This window comes from Varroa destructor, unplaced genomic scaffold (genome assembly GCF_002443255.2).
Source record: "Varroa destructor unplaced genomic scaffold, Vdes_3.0 BEIS01000005.1, whole genome shotgun sequence".
In the NCBI taxonomy this organism is placed as follows: domain Eukaryota; kingdom Metazoa; phylum Arthropoda; class Arachnida; order Mesostigmata; family Varroidae; genus Varroa; species Varroa destructor.
The window spans coordinates 37615687-37640088 of record NW_019211458.1 but is presented as its reverse complement, the minus strand read 5'-3'; the positions used below and the strand labels follow the sequence as shown (position 1 = coordinate 37640088).

Sequence of the window (24402 nt, the reverse complement as noted above, 5' to 3'; positions counted from 1 at the left end):
CCCGCCAGGATCAGTCGTTGCGCTGAAAACCTATTTTTGAAATATCATCTGTGAAATAAGAATTAACACAGAGAGAAGGGAGGTACATAACAATGGCGATTGGGACTGGAAGAGAAAAACGATGTCTATGAAAGCAGCATAACGTATGTCAACGGGACATACGAGTGAACAATGCATTGGCTGAACTGACGTTCCGCATTTTAGAGTCCATTTCAATAGATGCTGATTACCTTAAAGAGCATACGTCATACATCCGGCACATATTATTATCCCGTTTCAGCAAACGCATATAACGGTCACTGTCAACAGTAGCTATGCCCACAGCATCAATACAACCAACCGCATGTGATATTTCGGTGATAAATTATTCGAATTATCACACATCATTACTCTTCTAATTATCTCCTAACCACGATCAACGATTTAACCAGAGAAATAATCATTCTATAAGGATAATGCAGTCAAATGTATGAAATCCAAGTGTGCATTGTACGAGGACTGAACATTTTAGCATAGGTGATTCTCTTCATTGCTACTGCATTGGGACAGACGTGGTACAACGTATCCGGTAACTTGACGGCTTCTTTTAATACGTGTCCTATGTACGCTCATATAAACTCCAATTTCAACAGCTTCAAAGAAAGAAGTAAATACAGCTACAAAGGAAATCGATATCTCGATGAGGAATCGTGGCTGATCACGGCCGTCCTAGGAGAATATCAAAACAAAATCTAGAGCAGAATCGCACATCATAAATAGAAAATATAAACCCCTTAGTATTTTAAGTAAATACGAAACAAACAGCAAAAGAACACCATATTTATATTTATCAATTGGCATGTCCTGGTTTAAGGACCACAACTGTAAATCTGCTAGGAACAGTGTCTGTATCAATGGCCTGTAGGTGGTCAACTCGGAGTATCTGTTTTCGAGAACCGGTTCACAAGCTGCAACTGGCGCCTAGTTATTCTTAAATGAACGATTTCTTTAGGGTGAGTTACTATACTATGAAAATTTGAAAAGAGTTCAAATGATTTGAACCTAGACCTCCACGGGTCCTTGGGACTGGCAGAGCAACCGTGAGCTAAAGGAAACCGTTCCGACACCGGGAATCGAACCCGGGCCTCGCGGGTGAGAGCCGCGTATCCTAGCCACTAGACCATGCCGGATACATCTTGGTCACCTGTATAACAGTATTCGTGCTTGCTCTTTGTCATAATACCTCTTCGTTTTTCCACCGATATACGAATTCAGATTGATTCACCGTCGAATAGTTTACAGTAAAGTTGCGTACAGAGCCATCTATACGTGGAAATTAATCAGGAAACCAATGTAATAAACTAATCGAGTTTTCAAAATCGAACCAATGCCTCCTACACCCTAAGATCTCTGACATCAAATATTTCCCAATTAGTAAAAAAAAGATGAAATTAAAGTCAAAGCATTTACTGCGTCGATCAAATCGGGTACGCTATAGAGCTTGCATATAGAACTTATGCCTCAAGTTGAAGCACAATTGTTTCAAAGAGGAAAATGAAAGGAATGCAAAGGTTTCTATACACTCTTTGTGATCTGTGTTTAAACTGAACCCAGAAACAACTTAGCCTTATGAGTGTGAGTATCATACGTATTGGCATATCAATACAACTGTTTGCATGATTTAGGTCGGTCAGAAAGTAACTTCAGCAACTTCGCTACCTACTGGGTTGAGTCGCTTTGTGAAGTTAGCCACACGCTTTCTATAGACTTTTTTACTTTTATTTTTTTACGCAATTTGCATCTTGGCTAAGTTCTTGATAAGTGTCTACGATGGGAACAAAATAAGGACTTAAAAACTGTATATCTGGTACTATAATCTTCGCTATTGTACGACCAAAAATAGTTATACTGAGACAAGTGGAATTGTGCATGAAGTTGAACAAAATTAACAGTATCAACGTAGGCCAAAACTAATTTAAGCGCTTTACAGCTGCGGATCTCGATTCAAATCACAAAGCAAGTGCCTCATGGCCGCTTAAAATAGACGACGATGAACTATTATCTCGTTGAGTAAGCATTTACATATTATAACCGACTGGCATGACCCTACATTTGACCCAAACCATGAAACTGAGTAAAGAAATAGACGAGAAAAACCTTGGATAGAAGAAGCCTACGGTCAGGTGGGTTTCTTGCGTCACAATACCAGACGTCGTGCGGTTTTGGTAGCCTGCAAAATTCAGACGAAATATTAATGAAAAAAAAAACTGCTTATTGATATTTTAAATAAATTTGTAATAAACGTACACGGAAAAATCGGTCAACATTTATCAGTTGGTATATAAGGGACTTGATCGCAATCGTAGATCTGTCGAAGATTATCGCTTAAAAATAAAAATAAATAGAAAAAAAATCGCTTAAAGTAGTTTGTAAAGGGTCAGCTGAAACTATTCTCGAGGCCTTTTCTACTCAGGTGCGATTAGCGTCTGCTTCTACTTTTAAGTAACACATTTAAGGTACTCTATATTGTTGTATTGTTCAAGTCTGCCAGTCCTTGGCTAGTTCATGAGTTACGATCGTACACAGTGCTTTTGGTTATAATAAAAAAGAAGTCACTTTAATTAGAAATCAATTTAATCCATTTCTATTAAAGGTAAATAGCTGTTGTCTTAACATCCAATAACGAAAACTCAGACTTCGTTGGACTACATTGCAGTGATTTGTGACTCTTCTGCTTCTTTCATAATGGGTAATGGTGGTTTTTTTCTGGCAGGGGTAAAAACTCGGGCGCAGTGCAAACGTTGAGATAGCGCGTCTAATTTTAAAGAGGGCTAAGATAAAGCAGTATGAAATAATCGGTTGCATAGCTCACATGCACTTGTGTCATATGTCAGTCACTTGTGAATGTCACTATTTCCAATGGCTTACCACACACACTAAGTGTTTTGAGTTTTCCGGCACTGCCACTAGGCCTTCCACCACACAGCTGGTTGACAGCACGAAAAGAGTGTCTGTCGGGGTGGTACGTAAACCACAGGAACAAATGAAAACTTTCCGACACCGGGAATCGAACCCGGGCCTCGCGGGTGAGAGCCGCGTATCCTAGCCACTAGACCATGCCGGACACATCTGTGGGTCCCGTAGATACAATAATCCTGTCGTTAGTGTTTTATCACCGACCATCACGATCTTCCACTGTTTCAATCCAGCTGTTTTTTTCCATATATCATGAGAAACAACTTGATGAGTTCCAATTGATGTAGCGTCGAATGATTTACTAGGTTTCATACAGAGCTATCACTCAATTTAAATCGAGGAATTGAGTTGAGAAATATAGAAAAAAAGATGCATTGGACACACGAAGCATGTCGTCAAATGATTTTGTGTCGTCATAAGACAAGGCGTCATGTAATTTCGGCAATTTGCGAAACCCTGGCGAACCATGAATGAAAAAATATTCGGCCTTCAGCTTCCAGACCCTGTAAAATCCAGCTGCATCGGATTCCGACAATTCAAACCCCTGCAATACTGGCCCAGAGAGCAAACTATTCTAAACAAAAAACGGAAGCCCGTAAATAGGTCTACGAATAAATATTGTTTTATGGATGTCTTCTTTGGCAGAAATCCTTCTTTTATCCTAATAGTAAGATAAAGAAGAAAGTAGGACAGAACGCCGAATAAATAATTTTAGTGAAAGAAGTTACCTTTTCGAAGTGTTATCGACATCGACATTATAAAATTACATTTTTGCCGACATAATAAATTAAACGAAAGATTGGGGCAGAAATAATGAAACGCTGTTTTGGTTTTCTGTTGTTTTCACTGTTACAGTTTTTTCGTCTCATGTTAGGTTTAAGCATTACTTCAGGCCCTGGAGTTCCGTAAGTCCAGATTGTATCCTTACGCTATATATGACGCGAATCGGTGTCTTTTGTTTATAGTTGCAATCAACCGTTACAAGTTACTATTTACTGACGCGTTGTCGGTTCTAGAAGCCAGTAGAATAATTTTGAATACTTGATGATGGCAGGACACTAACAGAAAATGGCCTGTATGTCTATTGCATAGCGATAAGAGAAAAGTTATTTTACTAATTACTAGCAAGTTAAGTTCTTTTGAAATGAAGTAAAGTTAGTATGGTAGAGAAAATCTGTTATAAAAAATATATTCTGTACAACGCAAGTCAGAACCCGCCGTACGAGCCTATCTATTCAGCTTGTTATTTATTAGTTTATTTATTCGAAAAATGCTTATAGCTTTTAAACTAGATAAAACAGAACAGTGAGATTTGTATACATGTGCTAGCACCCTGAGAACATTTAACTAGCTGTAAGTTCATTATTTATCTATTTAATCTTGCTGCCAATGGTTGATTTTAAAAAACTGACAGTAGAATACCCCACATTGTTAAGGCATCAGTACCTTTTTGGGCAACAGCTCAAAGGAACACCAAATATCCCTGATAACTGTGCTAACTAAGTATGAACATCAGTTTACACACGACTCTATTCGGCACTGACTCAGCTTCTAAAAAACCTGTTTTCTCCCTGCTGTTGTTTTGTATTTTCAATGTTTTCGACACAGTTACATGATGCCTACTTTGAGGAACTTCTCATTGAGGTGATAAAGAGGTTCATGCTCAACAACTTCGGTAATTACAAACATTTATTATTCTACTTGGGGTTCTAGGGCGCAGTCACCTCTTGGCATAAACCTAATTCCCGACTATTGGTGCTCAGTACTGAACGACATTTCCCACCCTGAACCCATTACTCCGTGAAGAAACTCAATTAACTCCCAGTAGTATATAACCAATGATCACACAACTGCACAGTTTTACTAGAGCTTCGAAGCATTTAAACGGCAAAATGTAACAACATAATGAAATTTTCAATTATTTGAAGCAAATGTTTCAATCCTAATAATAATGTACACTTGATCCTATTACCGCTTTCAGTACATTTCTACTAAAGGTGTATTTCACCACCTTTGATTGAAACAATATGGGATTCGGAGATTTTTTGCGACTAGTCCTCTATGTTTCGAGCTTTACGTCCGATATCGCCGTTATGCTTTCCATTAGACGACTGGCTGGCTGGCTGGCTTCTAGCATGAAGGCGACTAGCTCTGGACTGCAAAAATATTGCTTGTACTTCATTTTCACAAAACACCTTGGACGGCACAGAGTAATCGTGGAAGTTTTTGTGTTTTCCAAGAACTCACACAATATAAATAACGCACACGGTGTCAACGAAAGAGGTATCATACCATCCATTAAAGTTTCATTTAGTGGTATTAGAAGGTCACAGATTTTCTTCGCACCGGGCTGGTACTTCAGCCAGAAAGAGTATGCAGATATAGCAACATGTAGCAGATAATATGGCCCCTACTTATAGCTGCGAAAAGTTGTAAGACAACGTCTTGGAAACCTTTTTGTGCACTTCAACAGCTCGAGCTCAGGTCTTCAGATAGGATTAACAAGTGAAATACACATTTATGTTGGCGGTTACCAAAGTGAAATTTATCTCATGAACTTGTTAAACTATAATATAGGTATAAACTATAAACAAGACTTATACTTTAGGTATGTTATATAGAACAAAAATTTGGACGACAATGATTTCACCCGGTTATCATTCACTCTGTAATTAGGTTCAGCGTATACATTTCTCCAGATTATAGCATTTCAATTTATCCTATTCAAATATGAATACGTGTATGTACCACTAGTACGACTGTGTTTGCCTATGTCTGAAGTTACTACATAATCCCGGCTACTGGCTGGAATCAAAATCAACAGAACCAGACGGTTAACTCTCATAGAAAAAAAATGGCAGAGAGCCAAGGAGTCTTATCCTACAGCTCCGTCTGCTAATAAGAAGTATACACTTATTATCCACTACATTATATTCTTGCAGAACATCATCAATTTATCATACAATAGGAGGAAAGTGAGTTAACAAGGCACGAAGAATATGAACTGTGTAGGTAATAAGACACAAGAAAAAAAACGTGTTAATTAGCTATTTTTTGATGTTGCCTACAGCTGCCCCACAAATCTCTTTTGATTTCGAATCCAAAGTTCTCCTATTTCCGTTGTGCGCGTTCGGTCACTTACGTCGGTAGCTAGATAAAATAGTAATGATCTTCGTCGGTTACAGACATGATCAGTTGGTCAGTATATATTGAATATCGCTCTGCCCGATGTCCGGTGGCACCGTCTAAAGCTGCAGGCAACGTCCTGCAGATTTTGCCCGTACTCCCATCTTTAAATCAAACGGCTTCATAATTCACGACGTAATCTGAGAGAATTTATTGATAGTTTTCTTTTCTAATCCCAGTTCACCATGTCTCAAATCCGACACAGCTTATAAATACCTATGAATAATTTTCTCCGTCAGCACACTGTGTATCGTTCGCTGCGGATTCCCTGTAAAAGGGAGCTTGGTATTCCTAGGGAGTGTGTAAGTATATATAATCAGTGAACGACTCATATGTCAATTACGAATGAGAGTATGTCCTCAAATAAATAAAACATACTTAATACTGAACGCCATTGCTCGATAGCTGGGTAAGTTAGAATATACTTTTTTTTATTATTTGATTATATTTTTCGTGTTTTGCGAGTCATTGCTATAGTATCTCACTCCATACGATTATAGGAACTGCGACGGGCCGCTTGTACCATGATAAGCTTGTACGGACTTGGTTAAGAAACAATTTGATCGCGCAGATCCTATTTCAGAATTTTTCAAACTTTTCAACATTGAACATGGCCTAAAAGTTGGCCCTTATGGAATTCTTTTGCCCTGAAACAATTCAAAAATAGATATCCATATATCTACCCGATTTTATTACATAATGTTAATTAAGTTCACATGCAGATTGACTTAAAAAAAATCGTGTATTTTTATTCAAATTTACGGTTGGATGATTATGCTTTATGTCGATTGCCTATGACATGCTTACAATTGAGAAAATACAGATTTCTAACTTTATACAGCATTTATATTCGCGTATATACTGAAAATTCGATAGAGTGTAAACACGTTGATAGTGTGCGCTACGTAAACATAATTAATTCCTCGATAGGACTAGTAGTACAAAGTTTTTTTTTTGTATCTTATTCAATAATCTCTTCCTTTAGGTTTATACATATATATAATTTCATGGGCCCCTATGCGTTTTGCTGCTTCGATTCTTTGCTTAATCCGGCTTGTAAGAATCAATATATTTGCCCTATCTCACATCAGAGTAACTTGGCCTAGATAAACAGACAAATCAAAAGTTCTCTATGGTCAAAATTTGGGAGAATCGCCGTGGCTCAGTTTGCCATCGCTGCTCAAATGCTTCTCTCTAAACAAAACAGATCTACTCGGAGATGTCTTTCGTCCGCTTGCAAAGTCTACAGTTTCAATACGTCGATATTAAATATTGCTTTTCAGTATAGTTTCACCACATCGCTCAAAATCAAAAACAAACATTGAAACTATAGAAAAGTCAGATTGCGTGGCCGACCACAAATAACACGCGCACTGGCAACTGTACTAATCTGCTTCCTCCGCAAGCCAGACCTACAAACAACCACTATGTAATCAATGAATTGACGCCCAATCATCTGGCCAAGTAGTTGCAGATGCTGCTGACGGGTCGCGCTCAAAGCTGATGATATAGAAGAACTTAGCTTATATAGAGTTTACCGTAGACAATTTGCATTATACTGAACGAGTGGACAGTGTGAAGGCGTGACAATTTTAGCTCCTCTCCTATATGGCTGAAGGGAATAGAGTTCTTTTTTGTTTAGCGAAATGAACGTCACGGTCTAGAACGGTTTTCTTACTATTTCACTCGGAAAGGCAGCGGATATCGTCAATGCATGCTAAATGGAATTGTACACTATGTCGCTGACCATATTATTCGTTACCGTAGAAGTCGATCCGGTGCTATTTCGTATAAGGGTATCCGCTCTGATGCACCTGGAAGCCATGTTGAAATAAAATTATGTTAAACACGTTCGCTTATTTTAGATAGTTCTCTTTTTCGCAAATAAATCTATTTAATAAAAATTTGTATTTTTCTTCTTCTTCTTATTGTTGTTATATTTCTCTATTGCTTCGTCTCAACATGTGCTTGCTTAACGTTAAAGTTCTAACAACTGAGTCATCATATGTGAAAGGCTACACATGTACATTGGCTTGTAACAGAGGTGGTTAATGTTGATCTTCCCCGCTTACCCCTGACCGCTGGCTGAAACCGTTTAATTGCTTATACACGAGGCATAGAAGATGCTAAAATTATTTTATCATCAATACATTTTCCAATTCATCGATTGCACTGCCACAGTGGAAACGTAGTTACAGCTCGCGTAGAAGATGTCACAATACTTTAAGTACACATGATTTGGTGGTCGAAAAATTACCTCATTTTGGTAAATCATTGACAATATCGTAAGCATACCCATGTATCTTGGAGTAGGAATGTTGTAGGGTACTTGTATTTGTGTCAAGCTAACATAGGTCCCACCAGAATGATAGACCTTAATGAAATATTCAATTTTCATTAAAAAAAAAAAACAAAAACTTTTGTCTAACAAACATCATGTCTAAGATACTTACTCTTATCTGAATTATTCTATTTATATTTGAGGGCATAATCAGTAAGCAAAATTCTAGTTAGCGTCATATAGGCTTAGTGTGATATAATAATAACAATATGGGAACCACAGAAAACCTGGAAATGCCCTATATTTCATAGACAAGCTTTTAGAATATAAATGCAGTGTTTCTAGTTGATTCGTTCTGTATCCATATTATATACACATTGTCATACGAGTGACGTTTAAGTAATGTTAAGTACGAGATTGTTGAGTTGAATTTGGTACTAACCGGAAGGCTCTGCATTTCGGCGTCTACGTATTTCTGTATTTCCTTACGATCGGTTTGCGCCGATGTATATCCCAGAAGCGTTACGCCACAACCCAGAAGTAGCATCAACGACGCCATGACCATCATAAGGGGACCTGGACGAGAAAAGGTTAGGTAACTACTTCATTCATTAGCTACAATATATAGATATTTACTAATCACACAATTTCTATGTGTTGCTGGCATAAAACATATAAGTGTGGGATATACGCGTATATTAAAGCGATATCCATCGAGCTGGTGAGGTGAACAGATGATTGACACATTAGGTCTGCTCTTAACGGAAGTTGGCATTTCGTGTGTTAGGTGGTCAAGATCAAAGTCTTTTAGCTCTTAACTCGTCAGAGCTATAAGGTAGAACGACTATATCAGAATGGTCTGCTTGTCGATGCTTACCGATAACGCGACGGAAATCAGCTCCGATATATCGTTGATAATTTTCATCATCCGTTGGCGGTCGAACCTCTGTGAAGACAATTGCCATCATGATCGCCCCGGCTATCAGGAGCGAACAGGCCAAAGTGGCAAGGCATCCGGAAAAGTAGACGATGTAGGGGAGATTACCGACTCGTGAATGTCGATACGAAATCCGCGATAGCAAGATGCTATCCGAAGACATGTTTAGCCCCATCTCGGGATCACAAACTGCAAAATCAACCGAATCTCACGTTGCGAGAGGCACGTTATAGACTGCTTAGCCTACAAATTAGTACACATATAACCTGGGTAAGGTTCTCGTTATTTAAATGTTTCGCGCAAAAATTCACAGTTCTTTTATATGTATTTTACATACTAATTATGCTAGGCTTTGTCAGGCTCAAAAGTTTTGGAAACTCGTAGAAGGCTTAGAACTTGGATGCCACTAGGCACATTAATACAAGGACAACAAGAGCCTATCCATACGGCTAACGTATTTTTATTTTCACCCAATGTGTCCAGCATTCGAGATGTTATATATATATATATATATATTTTATACGCGTTAACTAATACGCAGTAGCTCTGCGATAGTAGTCAACTCCTGAAAAGCTCTTTCGTATTCTGCCAGTAAAAATCTTCTTTGTCATCGTCCTAATTTAAGGGACGTTAATAAATATAATTGGAGAGATAAGGAGGCTGAAGCTGCACATTAATATATATTGGAAGTAATCTATACGTTAACAGTTGCTAACGGAAATGAAGTTGAATCGACGCCAATATTTCTAGTTGGTTAAAGTTACTCATTTATACAAGGTACAATTAGAAAATTCAAATGCTAAATAAAATAATAATCAATTTGCTATTTTTTAAAATGACAAAAAAATTTCTACTTTCTGAATAACACCTGTGCACTTTATTGCGTAGTTCTGCTATGAAAACCGTTGCATATTTATCTAATAAGCCTTGACGTATATCATGCAGTTATGCAACTTAAGTGAATTTGAAGTTACTAACGATAGAAAATATATTGAACGAAAATAACGAGCTGTTTATTTTGGCTAATTATTCAGGCCGTGCGTTGCTACTTTCGGTATGAGACAAACGTTCTAATCCGGCGAGAGAAATAGTGGAAAAAATCGCTTATGAATACAAAATAGGAAAATTGGGAAACCGAAATCCCCGTCTCGCCATAGTTCAGACGCATCAGAATCTATAATGTGATGCTTTTATCGCTCGTAACCTTATTGTCGCTTGCTAGCATAGATGGAAAAATATGTCATCGATCGTTTTCAAACAATTCCTTTTCTATGGTCGGAATTTATGTTCAAATATTACGTACCGATATAGATTCCTCCTTCCTTTGTATATGATAATCCACAAACGAACAACTACACAATAGATCTGCGTAACGCTATTTTTATATAAATAATGCGCATATTCCGAAGATCGTGTGAAAAAATTGTCACGATATAGCAACGAAGTTTCCACCTGCTAATCGGAGCAAGACGTCAAGTGGATAGATTTAGATAGGTCAGAAAAAGACACTTCGAAGTCATATTAAGAGAAGGGCGACCTCAGCCGAAAATCAATCCACTTACGCAGATCCATTTTTAGGATGCAGAACTTAGGCCACGTAACCTCGCGACACAATGCACCGTTTGAAATAATTCAATGATTCTTCGCTTCCCCCTTGTTTCTTTTTTTTCTAATTTTAGGAATATACGGTCACCAAGTAACTTGAAAATTTTGCTCTCAATGTCGATCACCGCCGAAATGAATTACGAAAACAACCGCTGTCGATGCAAGTACATCCGTGTTATGGTCCTTTACATGACCTAATATAATTGTAATAATATATCATTACCTGACAGGTGCTCGGAATGTCTGGGCATTTATTTAGCATACGTGAAACGGACATTGAATGAATCGGTCGATAAAGTGATACAAATCTTGCTCTAAGTAGGAAGCGCCAGACTGCAGACAAAGCTCAATGAGTTTTCTCTTGAGTGATCTTCACATCGCACTGAAGACTGAAGCTCTATCGAGCTAACGGTGTGAGTAAACTTTCTGAATTCATCATCCTTACTGACTAACTTGAACAGCAATAGTGAAGAGAAAATGAGCAAATATATTACTCTACTAAGTATCATTTCATGAATTTCCATTTTTTTTTTTTTTTTTTTTCAATACATGATTGTGTCCGTTTCAAGCTCAACCATGCGCGTCTGTGCTTGTGTCGAGACTACTTACTGGAGTAGCCATATTCGCCGAACAGCAGATATTTACCTAGATTTATCTGCTACAACGAAAGATCACCATGATATTTTCTAATCAACAGACTCGTTCGTGTACACGCACACGTCTGCACACGAGAGATTTTACGAAATCCAAAAGCGATCGAAGTTTATCCAACGGAAAATACTTTTCGTTGCTGAGACCTATCGTTTTTACGGTTGTGTCCAGTTGACAGTAAAGCTCACGAGTCTCCAAAAGGCAAGACTAACTGGCAACGAAATAGAAGCAAAAAGAAATACTACATGCTATGTTAATCTAACAACGATATCTCCAGGCCACCTGCACAATCGCAAAAGCTCTCCTTTAGAGAGTGTGGAAATTTCCTGGAGACAAAAGTGCAATTTCACTGATGTATGACTGAGAAATTATCTCGACAAATATCAACGATGCATAAGTATTTACAATAGCAGCTTGTTGTTCTTCAAATTTTAGCTTCTGAGACAATTAGGGCGTACGTATGTCATTAACGTAGTCATAGTATATTTACGATTTAATAGATTGATCACTGAACGATGGGTACAATATGATGGTTTGAAATTCAAAACAAACTTTACTCGTTAAGAATACAGTTTGTTTCTATGTAGGATATAGTTTATGTTAAGTTGAAACGAGCGACTGGCACAACCAACAACGCATGTCTATATATACAAAGTGCTTCAATGACCCCTAGAATGAAAAAAAGAAAACACTCGTCCGCTCCTATTTAGGTCAACATGTTCTTTTCAATCGTTCTCCAAATAAACGGCTCCCACTTTGAGATTGATTTGTCAAGTATGAATCCTAGACATAGTCTCCCTGCCGTCTGTTTCGATGCTTTGAAACGTTTTGCCGCTGTAAGTCGCTAGGGTCCGATACTATGGGTACGCTGCACGTACATACGCCAATCGAAAGCATACGTAATTAATAATTCTAAACAGTTCACTTGGTGAGTGGTATATTATTTTGATTATGCTGGTAAAGTTATTACGTTTTTTTCCATGTAACTCGCGAGACAGTCGCCATGATCTTTCTGATCGATAAAATTGCTTTTTTCAAGGTTTGTCTAAGACGTCTTGTCTGCGTGACTGAAACAATCCTTTAGTAACTCTCCCGCGAAAACTGTATTCATCACAAAATATACGAACGACATTTTAACAACAAATCACTTCGAGAGACCTCCCACTTTTCTTTGATATACTAGAGACTATGATTCAGCAGTACTTTAAAATGTCATTTCTCTTAAGGCTTCTCCCGTTAAGCTTCCAATAATCACTCATCGCAGATACTCCTCGAACCCCACTCAAATTCCCAGACCGTTCAAAGCTAGCCTATTATGAACGACAGTAAAACGTAGCTGGTTGCTAAATCTTTTCTTTGCAATTTAATGTCGAGACGCAATTTTGTTTGTCCAGGTGTGAGCTTCTATACTAAGTTATGACTACATTAATGATACCCGAGGATGACTCATAGATCCTAAACCGTTCAAAACTACGAAAATGTCCACCTTCCTATATTCCTATTTCAGTTTGTCGAATGTACGCACTCCTAGGAATGATCACACGTCATGCGCTCCCAGGTCAAAAGGCTTCAGGAAGTTTCGTCTACTTGGAAATGATCTATTCAAGAACCCCTTTCATCATCGGCATCAGTATGATTTTAGACAAGTAGCTGATTAAAAAGCAGCGCCCAGATGGCATATATATTATTTCTATTGCCGCTATTATTATATCCTGTTTGCTGCATGATAGTGCAAATATATTTTTAAAACCCAAGACAAATGATCAATAGTCGAAAAAATTTTGATGGGGCTCGTTCTTGTGTGAAATGAGCGTATTTCCTGTAACTAACGCCCTCTCATGGTCCTAACAGTATGTTTTATGTTGCATAGAGAGTAGATATCTTTGGACATGTAACGCAAGTCAAACTGTGCTAAACCAATGCAAAGCAACTTGACTAAGAGTCCTTTTCCAAGTCTATTCTAAGAACATAGGACGTTCCCATAGCACGCGTATCGGCAAAGAGGCAGGCTAAACCATTAGGCAGAAGGCAGATGTCCATTGTCCCATAATTTGGTTCGAACACCACTTTAATATGGTACCAACAGACCCAATTACAGCGCACACATAAACATTCGATTGCACCAGGCTATCGGTTGTCAAATTTACGCGCCCTGTTCAGGCAATTCGTTCGTCTGCAATGGCAATCGCGTGTGAAATTTGCGGTTCACTTCGTCTAGCTGGGGTTCACACTCTTTGCAACGGTTTATGGTAAAACGCTTGAAATACAATTATATTCGTTTAAAACAATTAGAGCAACAACAAGAGATTGTTCGGAATGATAACTTGGAGAAATACCAGGGGTAAAGCTTCTACTTTGCTTTATCAAGTTATTTATATGTAAGGGCTATCCTATAATCCGATATACGTTCTTTTCTAACATTTTCGAACTATTTCACATTTCTTGTTATGCACGCAGCCCAACGGCATTCTTAGTTCAAAACATGTGATTTGGTCATTTACAATACAGGTATAAACGCGGCGCGTCTCCGTCTACCGATCACACTTTTCCGTAAAAGCTCACAATCCTAAGGGGTTTTTGTCCCACCTGAGCACTATCGACTGCTTTCGATTCCTATCACTTTCCATAGCCCAATAGGGCGGGGCTACTGAAATCAGTCACACAATATATTCTACTCACGGAACGGGGCGTATCTAAGACAGAGTAGACCAAGTCGGACTTGTATTATCCGATCTTATCCTTTTCTGTTTTTAGCTTTTTTTCGGTAGCCTCCCTTTTTGCACCGAATAATTTTGTGGAGATACGAGGTCTGGCGGTGACACTTCTAGGATTTGTTTGTATCTTACGGCAGTGGTTTAGCTCACACAAGGCTAATACGAATTACTAGATTTTGTTCGAGAGCCTTAGCATGTTCGCAATCGAGATCCACGTCTGTGGCCCTTTGCCACTGTTTAATCTTTAGGAACCGGCCTTAGGACAATAGGAGGCGTAACGAAGAGAGCTGAGCTCCGACGTAGATAAGCGCAGCGTAAGGGCCATCCAACTCCAGCAGCGGGACTAGTCTGGCGTGTCAAACATGCCTTAGCGACATTTGCCGACCTGGCGGCCTATCAGTCGACTCGTACATCGCCGTCATGGCAAGGGAGTGTTCGTCATAGCCCCTCTCATAGAGTGAACATTTGCTCTCTGTTTAGCGTTCGCTTGCTCAACTACGGAAAACATACGGTTGGACATATTTATTTGGTCCGCATGATGACCGTGGTAGTATCGTAAGCATATCGTCACTTTAGGTAGTCAAAGAGATAGTATTAACGCCAGCGAACGTAAAGGATCGCGTGGGAACGGATTTCTTACTCGTAGAAATAACTATTCCTATTGTTGTTGCTGATGATCACGGTGGCGATGAAGATGCTGATAATGCCAGTCTTGCCCCTCGACAAATTACAACGTACTGTGTTATTGAGGATTTCTAAGTGTTAGGCTAAAAAGGGCTGATACAGAAGAAAGGGTTTAGACCGATATATCTATATAGTGGTAACAAATCGCACGTGTATAATGGATTTGCAGTTGGGGCTGGGGTTTCAGGAGAAGCATATTTCTGTCTTGTACATTTTGCGGCCATCATTTTCTCATCTGCAAATCTGCTCTGTCTACTCCCCCAGCTACATTATGTAGGAGTGTATACATTAATAAAAGTCCACCGCATTTGTGTGGATTTTTCATCCACAAGTCTTTTCATTGTGACAATATAAATTGTTCTGAGCCGCAACGCTCTAGAACAAAACAAATAGAATAAAACAAATATTAGAGAAGCCACCGTTTTGCTTCGCGCTTGAAACGCGACGGAATATAGCTTAAAGACAAAGTATCTTCGGAACCACCGATCGTCGTGGCCAAAAATGTAGGTTCAGATCTGTTTACCCTCAACGAAGCGATTTCGACGACTGTGCTTCAAGCCGTTCCTAATTGTTTCTCTTGAAAAAGTGACCATTGCGTCAGACAGTGGTGCTTCCCATTAGAACTTACGTGTCAGACGCGCCAGTCTTTATAATCTGAGACCTCGATGAAGTCGATTAGGCACGTACCTACTAGCCTATTTCTCCTTTGAGGCAACATGTCCATTTAACTAGTTATTTCACTGTATGGAATATCGAAAATAACTCGAAATGGGTCAATAAATTATCGTATTCGAGCACACACCCATGCACTAAATCAGCTAAAGACTCCTGCTCCTCCTAGATCCTTGTATCCCTGTGTGTGCGTTGTCAATATCGTACTATAGACTATATATTTTACACTTTATCTTTTTTAACCAGCAGAGCCTTCAGCGAGATTGAAAGACAAAAATATCCATTCGATCTAGCGGCACTGATCTCGAGGCTTTCGATTTACCGAAGCTGCGGGCTTTCTATTGACGCTAGTTTAAACGACTTACGGGTAGCACAAGGCAATACAGTTGGGGCCCAACTTGGTCTGTTTTTTTGTCAAACTTATCCTGGTCGTGGTGGAATAACGAAGAACGATTGCAAGAATGCTTTGGTCGGTAACGTATCCGCTACGGTAAAGTAAACATTCGAGCGATGGGATTATGCTTACGACGTGCTTCCTAGCTCTACCATCTCGATTTTCAGTATAACTAATGCAGTAGTATCCATCTTTGGAAATGCTAGCAGTCTTCCATAGGCCGTTACCTATTAACTGGCGCTGGCCGTTTTGTTGATGTGGATATAACACAGAGGCATTAACAATTTGAAAAGTACGTACGGTATTTTCGTTGCGATAATGAAACGCATGGAGACCTGGAACTGCCTTACATTCAGATTAATTTAGGGAGCACTGCAAAAGTCGACACAGTCGATGGATGGTAGACATCCGAATGTATTGAAGCGGACGACAAGTCTAACCTTTTTTTCTTTTTTTTTTTTCGCTAAAAAGCGTTCTTCCGGCTATTGAAGAGCCTCACCTGACTCAGGTTCACAATGTCTTGCACTTAGGATGCCCTATATTAACAGATTCGAAGGTCCAGTCAAAGACCATTGCTTTCAGTGAAAATGTTAATAGATTCATTGTAAAATGTTTTATAAGGGCGGTATTTTTATTTTTTCTGCGTTACTTTTAAAGCTCGGTCCAAAATCTACTACAAGGCATACATATCTGCAGACCTGATATAGTGTATCTAGAAAAAAGTCCGCTACGTTTCATTTTCACTTCTTCACCACTACTTCAGATATAAACGGCAGACTTTCGGCAGAGATCGAATAAATAGATTATATCGTGCAGTAGAAGCTTGACCTTCTACTACTGTTAAAAGAAAACGAATAAGTGTGGCCGTATGTGTAATTTATTATGGGACACTAACGCATGTTTGAGGTCTTCTGTCAGACCATGTTTGCCAGTTCCTTTCTGAAAGGCTTTCTCTATGAAATGGTTCTATATACAGAATATGCATAAGGGTTCTTATGTCTGTATGCATAGATTTGAATTGAATGATCGATGTATGATCAACTAATATTATTTGTCTTGGCAGTAAATTCGATAGATATCGAACTCAGTGGATGTCCAGCGAGCGCTTAGAGGAGTCGTGCAGACCCCGTCCAGGAGACGACTGCTGTCGCGGCTGCAATAACGAAATAAAAGTAACAATTGAAGCTTGCAAGCTGGCGTTTTGATCTCACTACTTTAAATACCCATTAGTATATTATTTGTTAGCCACGTGACCGGTGACATATTAGTATACACATTAAAAGCGAGTTACTTCCGAAAGGGATATTCGACTGTGGCAAATTCAGTTTGCATTGGTGTGAGGTGTAGGGGGACAGTGGGTTATGCACACCTCTTTCGTATTATATTAAATAAATAATGTAGATTTTAGAAGCAGAACTTGAGAAGGAGTACGGTGACCTTCCTTAGTTTAGGGTCATATAAGACCTCGCAGTATATGATCGGCAATCGGTTTTAAACGGCGTGAACGATACAGTTTGTTTGCTATTAGAACTGTTTTACGTTAAAAAGAGTCTTATTTTTGTATTTTAACAATAGCATATCAGTAATAATAAAAGGTGCAACCACGCCAATGTCAACGTTAAAAAAAATTGCTAATTTCTTAACATATAATTACGGACTAGACTTGTTTGAGGATACAAGCGTTCTCGAAGGAGCGCCATTTGCTTTTTGTCCGCCTTGTGCGAGATCTTCCGACCAAGTAAATAGGCTATACCCATAACGAAAACCATCAGTGAAATGATCATCATCAACGGACCTGGAAGCCACAATTGAACAAAGTGCATTACTTCGCATTCAAAGAGTTCCATAGCTATTGAACATAGCAGAACAACAACATTTCTCTACGTTACGCTGAAGGCAATATATTTTTTTGAGATAAAAATATCATGTTATTTTTTTTCACAAATCACATCTGCGTGATTTTTTTAGCCTGTTTTAAAGCACCGTAGATGCTGTAATAAATGCCTGTCAGGTTTAAATAATAATGGTCAAATCAATAGTTAAAATGATGTGTCGGGTAAACGCATCTTTTTTTTTCTAACATAGTCGTTTTCATAGCGAACTCCAAGACTCACCAATAACTCTGCGGTAGTCTGAACCGAGATATCGCTGGTAATTATCATCAGCTGTAGGTGGCCGCACTTCAGTGTACGCAATCGCTGTGAGAATTGCTCCAGCGACTACTAGTATGAACGTGATTATGGAAAATATTGCCGCAAGCATCCAGACCATCCTCCGAGGCAGACCTACTCGCGAATGCCTATATGGAACCTCGGAGATGTCGAACGACCCTTCCATCATCCATTCCATGAGACGCATTTTGGCGAGCAATCACCTCAAAACCTTGCCGGCTAAAGTATTTACAGCAAAACTGAAAATCAATGGTCTTTATTATAATCTCGTGATCCAACATTTTCAGCAATCAGATTTTCTTGTGCCCCGCAATACAGATTATGATCAGCTGCGCAGAAATTACGCTGTGACGCAGTGACGATAATGTATTGTCGTTGCGTGCAAACGTATCCTATAGCACCAATATTAGCGTAATTCCGATTGCATTAATGAAGTAGGTCAGAATTAATTAGTGTCACGCTATTTGTCCTGTTTGTACATCGTATCCTTCTTGCAGAAAGGGCTTGTATATCTAAACAGAGTTTCCTCATACAGCCAAATAACAAGGAAACGTTTAAGTCTCGATCACATTTTGAGCTCCCTCTCAGAATAGGTTTAACCGTATGCTCTGCGGATAGTCCAGATGCTGATATTCAGCGAACGTTAGCGGGCAACCCGAAGCACTTTTGCACTGGATAAATAAATAAATTTCAAGAATTTATTAAAGCACCACATCCATATAGATGAAACATACTACTGCAAAGAACAGATAGAAATGCCAAGCAGTTTTTTCCTTTAAACGTTACTGTGTGAATCACTCTTGCGAACCCGTCTTTGTTTACCATTCGGCCAGCGACGCACGATACTTTCGTTTCGCTCGCAGGATTCTTGTCGCTACATTAGCCATGATCGTTTACCTCCCAAGTTGGAGCCAACTTGGAGAGAGGATCGTTTCAGGCGTATTAGACACAAAGCCTGCTAACGTACCTGAAGGGGCTTTGTCTAGACGCCTGTGATGCTGACTCCACAGCAAGAACGTTAAGACATGCAAGAGTAACGAATGTATGTCTATGCAGTAGTAATTCGTACCCTCCAGCGTTACACACAAGCAGTCGTTGAACTATGTCCAGGCTTTACACTGTTTACGGTCTTAACAGCGCTTAGATGTCCCATAAAGGTACTCGTAGTAGGTTGGGTCGGTCTTTTTGATAGTCTCTTGTTGGTGCTGTGTTCCTGACGATGCGATCGTAAAAAGACAGCTTGGGTGAAGAAACACGCGAATGGCCACGGGCGTGGTCGACTGGGCTATACGTTTCATTTGTACTTGTTGTGCGTTGTTCCGCTTAAAAGTACCCCATTATAGCGAAAATTGCTTCGTTTAAATAGAGATTCTAACGGCAAAATCGAGCGAATTCCGAACACGGTTAAAGTGAGGGGCAGAATCTGACTCATAACTACATGTGCTAGCATAGATTATATCAACTAAAAAAGTGAGAATTTATAATCGACTCTGTCTTTTACTGGGGCAACTCGTTAACTCTAATACGATACCGCATGTTAACGCTAGATAAGATGTTCGTTTAGCATATCTCTAAATTATGTGATCAAGCTTTCAAAATCACACCTTCGGTATATCATCCGCTTGATATATTGAAGAAGCACCTTGTCTTGAAAGCTGGGTACAAGATCTCCAGATGTGTGGTTTCATAAGTAACTTAACTGATCTACATAATTAAACTTCAGATCTCGGCATATCATTGTCTACTACTAGACGTTTGTGATTAAGGTTATATCTCTTATAAGTATATGGGCGAAGTATTAGTAATTTATTATGGACCGATTCTTGCGATTGTGCTTCAATCAATCTCAATTCAATCAAATCAAATCTGAAATTTTAAGTTAAATTTTATAATCGGTCAGATAGTAAAATTGTTTTTCGAAAACGTTCAAAGTATTATGATATTTTAGCTCGACAAAAAGAGAAAAATATACTTTTTAATATTAAGCGTTGGCTTCCAAAGTAGCGTTTTCCAAGAGCCTTCCGATTACGCTTTTTCGCATATATATACGAACTGATATAACCTGATTTACATAAAAAAAACTATTTTTGATTTTTCTTTTTATTGAACTGCATAGCTATTGCTTACGGAGTACTGTTGATTTTTTAGTCACATCATTGTACCAGACATAGTATGATAGAGTTAAGAGTGGTATAACAGTTACCCGTAGATGATTATGATTCACCTAAGCCTCAAGGTAATCAAGTTATAAGAAACATGTGTAAGTAATATAGGATAGCACAAATTACAAACAACAGACAGTGTCAGGGAAGTTTCGATTAAAACGTATGATAGATAAAATTACTTCAGTCTATAGTACGTTAAGTATGCTAGGAAACATGGACTTTTTTAAAGCATGTACTATTCCTATCCTAGATCACATATCGACCCCATAAAAGTTCTGCTGGAGCCAGAGCATAACCGATCAAAACGATAATCCTACAAGGTTTTGGAATAATAATAACAAAAAGGTTGTGTGTTGAAAGTCTTGTTGTCACGTTGACTGCTGATACCTATTATGGTATAACAACAGCCGTATTCGAGCAACACCGCTTGACCAGATCTACGACGTTTTATAGTGACATACTTTACGGGATATTTGATAGAACCAGTTGGACGGAAATAACTGTGAAAAATACTCGACCCTTTAACGTTTCAACAAGAATTCAGCTTCAGCTTCGTACAAATGCTTAGCTGTTTTCTATGCTCTGTAAGCTCCATTTGGCCAGTGGTAAAAAGTGATATAACCTTTTTTTGTTCCCAGCGCATTCACAGTGGTACAACTGGCCATGGCAAACGCCCAATTGATCGAAGTAAAAACTAAGATTGTATCCTATTTGGCCGATTAGTATGCTAATTCTTAGCCTAATAGGTATCCTCAAAATGGAGCTAACGTTCAACACATATATACTTGTTCTTTATTTTATATTTATACATGAAATTCAAGACCGAGTTGTTATACCTTTAACGTTGACGCGGACAATTGTCTCCTCAACATAAACTTGGTCCACCATTTTGTTGCTTGCGGTTATTTACTATCAATGGCTTTTTAGATCAAGCTTTTTCAGTTATCTCCCACGACATTCATAATATTATAATGGAAAGCTTTAAAAGGTAGAGATGCTTTTTTTATCGTTATACGGTTAGTGTATGTTTGTGACCCGAGTGCTAGGACAGAATTCCTTCAGAAGTTAAGCTGCACTTTTGTCGATACGGTTCTAAGCGCTTGTTAATATTTGTAAAAACTCGCATATTGCATCAAATACAGAATGTATACGGCAGTTTACTGGGATAATGGTATTTATTCAGTTTCACTAGGAAAAACTGTATATCAAAGCCCTCGAATATCGAGCAGTTATGTGATGGACCAAACCAAGTATCAAACAGATGATAGCTAATATCCTACAGAGTTTGATCAATATGTTAAATTTTACGAGCCCCGCGCTAAACTAAATGCTAAAGTAAGTTTATATGAAAATACTTTTCAATTTGTTATTGCGTTCATTTCGCCACTCCGTACGTAACGTATGACTTTGTAGACAAAACTAGTCAGATCCAGAAACGCCCTCGATTGACCTTGAAGACCTTTTTGGGTGTTTCTAACTAGTTGAAATCGATGGTGTGGGTACATAGCAGAGTAATTTATTATTTTATAATGATTTATTATAATTATTTTTTCGAAATAACTAATTTTATTGAATGTGTCTTCTATTTTTGATCCACGAACGTCCTTTCTATTAAGTACAAATGAATTATAAAGAGGTTTAATTTATTTTTTAATGACATTCCCAGTTTTATACCTATTGACGATATTGATAGAGAGATTAACAAGGACAATAATGAATAACTTTTCTGAACTAAATATCTTCTTCATTTTCCTTTATAGAAGTTTAGTTCCATATACTTTTACTTCAACAAGTATATCATTTCTAGCGGCTCTGAGGAGATTTTAACCATATGGCGGGATAGAAGAATGTACGTGTAAGTTATCACAGATACACATCAACGATTCAATTATAAAGATGCCGTATTTAAAATATATAATTGCAGAATTTACATATTTTACTTTCTTGATCGATTCGGTTTACATCTTTCCGTTTGATCTAAGTTGTCGTTAATTAAGAATTAACGAATCTGCTGTTTGCGTTTCAGTAATGCATGCGCAACAATCAATAATTTCTTGCAAAAACGCTCCGGTTTTTGAGTTAGATAATATTTTTTTCATCGAGGGCCTATGACAGCACAGAATGTATTTTTTAAGGGCAGTTATATATAATATTTTCAGACAAATTGTCTTTTACACATATGTTTTGCATTTAAAAAAGACATACTAGCTAAGCGAAAGGGTTCGTTTTTTCGTATTTGTACATATTCATAGACACACACATCACAATCTTGATTAAATGCTCTATCGCATATTGTGACCAATCAAGTCAATTACCGCTTAAATATTAGCTCTCAGTTGGTATTTATCGTGTAAATGATATCTTCCACGCAAAAGTAAAACAAGTAACCGAAGAACGTTATATCGGATCAGCAGCATGGCGGCCACAGGAGGTTCGAGGCGTTTTTCGAAGCCAGTCGCCCGCCGAACTTAGTCAATACAAGTTTTTGGTTTATTTATGGAACTGCAGTCTGGACAAGCATATTTATCGAACAAGTGTCAGACTGTAAAAAACGTTTTACACCATAATTATTGTAAAACGTTTTTTACACATTCAACATTAGCATAATCTAGCAGCTACAACAATTAGCGGGTTCACAGTTGATGTAATATAACCGGCTATTGGGGTAAAGCGCTTCCACAAATGCAGTCCGTTCAGCTTCTGTAAACTATTTCATTAACAAGATCAAACAGACGATTAATCTTTCTATGTTCCAAAGGAGCGGCCTTTGCCGGCAGCCAACGAAAATTTCAATGCGCAAACATGGTATCCTAAACGATTAGGGTACATGCGACTGTGAAGTAAATAGTGTTCGTTTAATGTTCGCTTAATTTAAGCCTAACCACGTATTGAGTACTTGTACTTAAGTAATAATGAATGCTAACTTCACTCTCGTTGGGAAGCTTTTCAGCATGACCGTTTATAGCTCCGATCTTCGTCGCAATCGCGGACGGAAATGAGGTCATTACAAAACGACAGTGCCCCGCACTAGTGCAGAAGCACTCGCCGCCTCCATTTCCCCTGCCAGAAATGTGTCTTCATGAAATTTAACCAAGGGCTGGCTTAGCCTTTTCTAGCAGTAAAGGAAATTGTCATCCAGTAATTTAAATTTGCCTTACCGCCAGACAAACGCTTGGATCCCTGCACGAAACGAAGTCGGTATGTCTATGCCCGGATTTGAGCCTATACTTAATATTAGCAGGCAAATATGTTACCCAGTAGGCTATCGCAGCGATTGGCTGCGCTAGCCGGACGTCACTGTCCAAGTTTAACAGTCTCTACGAATCTCCGCCACTTAGGCCTGGCTCCATTGCATTGCAATAGTAACTGGGGAACATGTGTATGATATGGTACCAGTGCACACTAATAATATATTAATCCTTAGATAAATTGAGTAAAAATATACAGATACACGTAAAATATGTGAGATCACAATTCGTCTTTGTATTTGCAGCAGTTGTATGATCAATCTTGTATGATATTTGTAGCAATAACTATGACACAGCAAAAAAAACGTTTAATGAATTCAAAAGATATCTTTCTATCACCGCTTGTTACTCTATTTGATGATAAAGACGGAGTGTTAACCACACAGAAATGGCGGAAGCATATTACAGTGTAACTAATAGAACCAAATAGAAATACGAAACGATCCATTGGGCGTAGGGGTGACAACTAGACAAGATAAAAAGCTCAAAGGTGAATGCGTCGATTGCCAACTTTCACCCATTGTTTGCAGATCAGTGACACTTTAGAGATAGCTCGACGTCTGAATGTATTTGCAATTCAAAACGTTCATATTTGGATATTTGGTTGGAACGATTGGAACGCTGTTAGAAAAATTACTGACTCTAGAAACAAAAAGTAGCTCTAATGTTTGCATAAATGATATACGAATTGGTTCAGGAATAATACTTTATAAGCTATTTTGCAAAGAAGTATTGCACT

At 38.5% G+C, this 24402-nt stretch overlaps 2 protein-coding genes and 2 non-coding genes across 10 annotated transcripts; all 4 read right to left on the bottom strand.

The window, feature by feature from the left end:
- Window positions 1–1097: 1097 nt before the first annotated feature.
- On the bottom strand, window positions 1098–1169 carry TRNAE-CUC (transfer RNA glutamic acid (anticodon CUC)). Its single transcript has one exon. It is a non-coding gene; the product is annotated as a tRNA-Glu (tRNA).
- Window positions 1170–3031: 1862 nt separating this feature from the next.
- TRNAE-CUC (transfer RNA glutamic acid (anticodon CUC)) lies at window positions 3032–3103 on the bottom strand. Its single transcript has one exon. It is a non-coding gene; the product is annotated as a tRNA-Glu (tRNA).
- A 3761-nt stretch (window positions 3104–6864) lies between these two features.
- LOC111251730 (uncharacterized) lies at window positions 6865–14712 on the bottom strand. Of its 3 annotated transcripts, XM_086990466.1 has the most exons (6): window positions 14295–14712; window positions 10922–11158; window positions 10663–10814; window positions 9300–9548; window positions 8865–8998; window positions 6865–7955 (listed from the first exon to the last, which is right to left on the bottom strand). In XM_086990466.1, the coding sequence occupies exons 4-6, from the start codon at window positions 9532–9534 to the stop codon at window positions 7923–7925; spliced, it is 402 nt and encodes a 133-aa protein (XP_086846592.1). In that variant the 5' UTR covers window positions 9535–9548; window positions 10663–10814; window positions 10922–11158; window positions 14295–14712; the 3' UTR covers window positions 6865–7922. The 3 variants fall into 3 exon arrangements, with proteins under 3 accessions (XP_086846592.1, XP_022664372.1, XP_022664367.1); XM_022808637.2 differs by lacking the exons at window positions 10663–10814; window positions 10922–11158 and having other exon boundaries at window positions 14202–14712; XM_022808632.2 differs by lacking the exons at window positions 10663–10814; window positions 10922–11158 and having other exon boundaries at window positions 14295–14710.
- Window positions 14713–16938: 2226 nt separating this feature from the next.
- Window positions 16939–19364, bottom strand: LOC111251085 (uncharacterized). 5 transcript variants are annotated; one of them, XM_022807362.2, is made up of 4 exons: window positions 19218–19364; window positions 18194–18489; window positions 17738–17874; window positions 16939–17232 (listed from the first exon to the last, which is right to left on the bottom strand). In XM_022807362.2, the coding sequence occupies exons 2-4, from the start codon at window positions 18435–18437 to the stop codon at window positions 17164–17166; spliced, it is 450 nt and encodes a 149-aa protein (XP_022663097.1). In that variant the 5' UTR covers window positions 18438–18489; window positions 19218–19364; the 3' UTR covers window positions 16939–17163. The 5 variants fall into 5 exon arrangements, with proteins under 5 accessions (XP_022663097.1, XP_022663096.1, XP_022663099.1 ...); XM_022807361.2 differs by lacking the exon at window positions 19218–19364 and adding an exon at window positions 19073–19211; XM_022807364.2 differs by lacking the exon at window positions 19218–19364 and adding an exon at window positions 18985–19139 and having other exon boundaries at window positions 17734–17874.
- Between the last annotated feature and the right edge of the window lie 5038 nt (window positions 19365–24402).